Here is a 5454-nt window from a genome sequence, read left to right on the forward strand (position 1 = left end):
TATATATTGGCAGCCGGGCCGGCGGGGCTCGGGGCAGCACGGAGCCGCCGGGGCCGAGGTTACGACCGGGACCGGGACCGGGACCGGGGCCGGGACCGGGGCCGTGCTCGCGGCCCGCCGCAGGCAGAGCGGGGGCTCCGGTGGGCTGCGCGTAAGCGTTTATGTTTTTATTTCTGGAGCGCTGTGTCCCTGCGGGACGGGCGCCTCTCACCCGGAGTGGGGAAGGCTGTGGAGAACTCGTTGTCTTTTCACGCAGGGGGCGCGGGGGAAGCTCTCCGCAGCTTCGTTCCTTCAGCCCGTGCTGTGGAGAGAGGGAGGTAAGGTCCTGCCTGTGCTACACGGGGTGTCCTGCAAGCAGGGATGGGGTCGGTGGGTGAGGCGGGCCTGGAGCCGTCCGGCAGCGCTGCCGTGAGCTCGGGGCTCGGCAAGTGCCTTTTCCAGGTCGCTGACACTGAGCTGAGGTTCAGGCTCTCCTTTTTCCCCTGTCTAGCCTTGTGTTGTTAGAGTAAATCTCCAGGGCTTTGCTGAAAAGCTCAGAGTCCTGGAATCTGGCAGAGTTGGCGGATGACTTCACAGGTGATTGTCTGCAAAGAAATGCTTTTGGGTGTGACACACCTTGACCTGTTTTTGCAAGGGACTAACTAACTACTTTTTTTCTTTTTCCCCTTTAAAGTTTAGGGGGGAATGATACTAAAGCCTCATGCAGTACGTAACCCACTGCGTGATTGTGTGTTGCAGGGTCCATCTTCAGGGCCTGATGTGGAGTCCCTCCGCTCAGTAAAACGACATAGCCATGGTAATACAGGTTTGATTCTTTTGAAGTGTATTGATACTGCTTTTTAAGGAAATGGAGTTAATATCCAAAAGGTTCCTTCCCAAGGCTGCAGGACATAAACTGACCTGCCCAAATTCACTTTGTGTGCAAGTCTGCACCTGATTCTGATTTTTAGCTTTTCTTGTTCTTGGCTACAGGCTGTAAAATTTTGCACACATCCTATAAAGCCTCAAATCTCATTGCTTGTGGGTGAATGAAAATGCTGCACAAACATGGATTTCCCAGTACTTTTGAAGAGTGTTCAGATGTCATGCTGGGCTGTAGTTTAAAAACTCACAAGAGATCAGGGTAGGAAGTCTGATCTGTGCGAGTCCTGCCTCTACGCGCCGAAAAAGAACTGTGCTCTGTTCAAGCATCACATGTCCTTTGGTTGCCTGATAAATCCGTAAGAAATCCCGGGGTCGTCAGCTGGTGCGCCAGGCATTGGCTTTGGCGCTGCCGTATGTGCGTGTACACGCACAAGGTGTTACTTCTGACAGCATTTGCGATGCTGTAGCTTGTTAGCTTCCCACGCTTTGGGAACCCCTGCTCTAGGCTGTGCTCGAATGTGTGAGCTGACTGCAGACGCAGCTTACCAATGCCACGTTTCATGAGAGACAGGAAACAGAAGACAAGACAGTTGATGACAATGACTGAGAACATTTAAAGCCTGGAGGTCAGAGGTATCCGCTGCAGAGGGACAGCAGGAGCAGTGAGGCAGCTCTAGACGAAAGGCATTCCCTGGTTCTCACTGCAGACTTAGACAACAGTTTGTTCTTACCTGTAAACACCTTTTTTTATTTTGAAAGATCAGCTACAGGCCAAATTCTGACTGGGAACCTAATTGTGTTCACAAAATCCACCAGTGGTCCTGCTGGGAGTGTGTAAACAGGGAGTGTGATTCAGGTGACTGGCTGAAAAATCTGACATAAGCATCTACTCTGAAGTGTGCACATTCCAGCACATGAAGTATTCAACAAATTCTGTCCAATTAAGGTCTCCAAAAAAGGCTTGTTGCCTTCTCTAATATATGCCTGGGTTCAAGTAGTTTGCAGTCTGCATGACTGAAGGTTTAGGAAACAGTCTGCCATCAGCTGCAGCTTGCACTCTGTATTTTTCTGTCTGTCTTTTTTTTCCTTCTGTGGCTGGTGGTTCTGTGTGTTTTATATAGAACTCTGGACTTTTTTTTCTTTCTTTCTTTCCCTCTGCATATTTCTTCACATTGTGGTCTCGGCTGATTCTGTGGACTCGATGATCTTAGAGGTCTTTTCCAACCTTAATGATTCTATGAAGATTGTGCCCCTGACAGTGTTCTCAAACCTCAGAGCACAAACGTTTGTCTCTTTTGCACTTAACGGTACTGAGCTGTAAAGGGACTCTTTAGAATTGATACCATGAAAAATACGCTACGTATACTGCCTTCCCCTAGTTTATGCCCAACTGATACACGTGCCCTTTCTGGCTGTATCTGTGCTAATTCTTTCTAATGAAGTGCTTAGAGCCGTTTAATTATAGTGCGCAAAACCAAGCAAATAACAGAAATAGATGGGCAGATGCATAAAGTGACTCAGCGTGTACTGAAAGTGCTCTTGGCTTCGGACCAGAGATCAAATACTTTCAGTTACTCATGATGTGTAAATACTCCTGTTCAGCCTTTTCTGGGACTAGCCATCACTCCATCCTCGACGTTCCTGGGACACTGCCCACCTTCTGGCTCCCTGTTGCCATCACCGTTTTCCTGCCTACACAGCAGCAATGAGAGATCTCTCCGGGACCCTGATCCGGTTTCTGTTGCTCAATACCTGGAGGCAGCATCTTCCACGCAAGCATGCTCCAGGCTTATTGAGAGGAGCGGCCAGGATGGGTGAGAAAAACAATCTGGGGAGTGAATCAGACTGGCATATCCCTCTCGGAGGCAAGAGGCTGGGTGTTCAGGCACCAGTGCTAATCAGCTGGAGTTAACAGGAGTATTTTTTGGCCCGCTCTAGAGCTTGAGTGAGTCTTGGCAACACCTCCTTCTTACATACAGAATGGCAGAGCTGCTGCGTAGATTTGTGTTACAGCTAATGGTAGAGGAACAACTGTATCGCAGAGCCTTGAAAAGGCCACAGCTGTAGAAGGGAGACCTGCCTTTCTGGTTTATGATCCAGAGTCACAAGTAGACATGCAGTAGCGGATGAACACACAACATGGGCTTAGTTTACTTTAGGATTGTGTTGTAATGCATTAATTAAAAAAATGAGTTGGAAAGAATGTATGATTTCCATTGTGCACAAACCTCTTTTTTAGCCAGAGAGAAGCGCAGGGGAACACTAATTAGCCCTGCCTGATGACTTTAAGGATTCTTACAGCCTATAGAGCAAATACGGATTTGGTGAAAGTGTATTAACGCTTGTGAGTCCGTATATAAAATCACCACAAAGTACAGGAGTCTGTGGTGAGGGGCTCTTGAGCTAATGCTGCGAGCCAGGACAACGATGCAATGAAACAGCTGTTCCGGGATGTCTTGGGATCCTCTACCCAGAAGCGACACCATAAAGTCACAGGACTAACCGAGTGTTTTTGTGGTCATTTTCTCTCTGCAGGCAGTTAAAAGTAGCAAACCCAAGCGTGGCAAAGGCAAAAGCTCCAAAAAGAAAGCAAAGAAGGTGGTGAAGGAAGTGGATATCCTCAGCCCAGCTGCCATGCTCAACGCCTACTACATCTGCCACAACGCCCCTGCCTGCCTGGAGTTCCGGGGCTTTCCCTGGCCTGGCTCCCCCAAAAAGAAAGGGAAGAAAGGAAAGTAACCGGGTGGCTGGAAAGCAAAGGACTCGGTGAAAACCAAGCTCCCCAGTGAAGAAGAGACTTTTTTGAGGATTAGACTCGTAGTGACCTCTCCAGTGGTTAGCTCAAATATTTTGCCATAATCACTGTTGTATCCGTACAAAGACACTCTTATTATAGCTCAAGCCTAGAGTGACAAATGGTAAGTGACACTGTGCCATTGTAATTTCAGCTGTGGCACTTCGCCCTCTGGTTCTGTGTGGAATAAAGCATTGCGCCTCAGCAGTCTGAAAGGTTTGTAGTGGCGTTTGCTTTACCCATACCGCTGCCGTTCTTTTACGGATGGAACGTGCTCCCCAATAGCGCTGGTGTACCTCCAGCTGGTTTAACCAGCGCTGGTGGAAACTTGAAAGTGGTAAGATTGACAGCGTTAAGTATGATTCCTATAACATCAACTTATCTGTGTGAGAGTCGCCCAGTGCTCCCTCTCTGGGTCAACAGAGCCATGCGATGCCATCTGCGTATCTGGGTGATTCACCTCGTTCTAAAGGAAATGGCTACATTTGGTCAGATAAGCAGTACTTGAAGCTCCAGCAAATGTACCACCAGCTCTCCTTTGGCTGCAGTGAAAATCTGGAGATCTAGCTTAGATGTTGTCAGTGATGCTGTGTTAGAAGTGATGATGAACCTCCCCACCAGCTCTCCCCTTACAGTAATCGGTCTTAGGCTGAACATCCTAGCTAGAGACCACAAGCTTTGTGTTACGGTTCAGAGTTGTTTTGCTCCATTTCCTCCACACGTGTTTAACGCAGTCCTTGGTACATTGTGAAGCAGCACGTCAAGCAAAGCTGTACGTCTCTCCCAGATCCTTACACCGACTGGAAGGATGCAGTAGAGTGACTGGGAGGGGTGAGGATGTGTCCTGAACTGATGCAGGCTGTGGAGAGATGGGAAGGAATACAAAAGGGCTGGAATCTTGGAGAAAGTTGGGAAAAGAGACTCTGCAATGGGCTAGAGCTACCGTAAGGGGAGATGTCCCAGTTGTCTAGGATACCCGAGGGACTGTGAGCATGCAAGACAGCTCTCCGCACCAAGCGGCACTGTGACGTGCACAGGAAGTATCACATCAGAATTTCAGTTGGTTTCTCAGGGCTGAACATCTGCGGTGCCGATCTGGCAGAGCAGCGAGCTGGCTCTCAAGGCCATTTTCAATTGACTTTGCTGCAGGAGGAGGGGCAGCACCTTTCCGACTTCCAGCTGACTTTATGTTACGGATAACAGAACAGTCAATTACAATGTGATTGACCCAAACCAATAAAGGCCTGTAAAGCTTAAAATGTTCCTTCTATGAAGAGGTCTTGACCAGGTAAAATCATAGTTTTGTGGCACTGCTTGTAGGCCAACTACTGTCATTATGTAGGCTACTGCACTACTCTACTGAATTTGTTTCATCTGCATGTCAGGAAAATCATGGTGGGTATCCTGTTCCCTTGCTAATTAGTCTGCAGTTGGCATGCTCTGCTGAATGAGAGATGTGGTTTGCAGTACCAGTTCTATGTTGTGCATCGACATGTCTTCCTCAGCATTTACTCATGTTGCTTCCCCACCACCCACCAGGAAGTCTCTGGTCACGGCATATACTTGCAACTATTTCCTCCAAGTATCAGCGTTCTAAAGCGAGAGATCTCTTGTGACCTCTGTATTTAGCGTCTTGAGCTAAACGTAAAAAAAAAAAAAAAATTTTTAAAAATATCATTGCCTTTTTGTATGATATATTTACTACACAGAGCTTTAAGGGACAGACGTTTCCGAGCACTGAGGAAGGAACTGCTTAACGTCATGGGGCAGCTCCCCACCATCACCGTCAGTTTGGG

The 5454-nt window shown here is 48.1% G+C and overlaps 1 protein-coding gene across 2 annotated transcripts; it reads left to right on the plus strand.

Annotated features, from left to right (window-relative positions):
- The first annotated feature begins 158 nt into the window (after positions 1-158).
- On the plus strand, positions 159-3865 carry SMKR1 (small lysine-rich protein 1). Of its 2 annotated transcripts, none has more exons than XM_009330999.1 (2): positions 159-317; positions 3400-3865. In XM_009330999.1, the coding sequence occupies exons 1-2, from the start codon at positions 162-164 to the stop codon at positions 3601-3603; spliced, it is 360 nt and encodes a 119-aa protein (XP_009329274.1). In that variant the 5' UTR covers positions 159-161; the 3' UTR covers positions 3604-3865. The 2 variants fall into 2 exon arrangements, 1 of the variants encoding a protein (XP_009329274.1); XR_663901.1 differs by lacking the exon at positions 3400-3865 and adding an exon at positions 739-783 and having other exon boundaries at positions 231-317.
- The last annotated feature ends 1589 nt before the right edge of the window (positions 3866-5454 follow it).

This window comes from Pygoscelis adeliae, unplaced genomic scaffold (genome assembly GCF_000699105.1).
Source record: "Pygoscelis adeliae isolate BGI_AS28 unplaced genomic scaffold, ASM69910v1 Scaffold129, whole genome shotgun sequence".
Classification (NCBI taxonomy): domain Eukaryota; kingdom Metazoa; phylum Chordata; class Aves; order Sphenisciformes; family Spheniscidae; genus Pygoscelis; species Pygoscelis adeliae.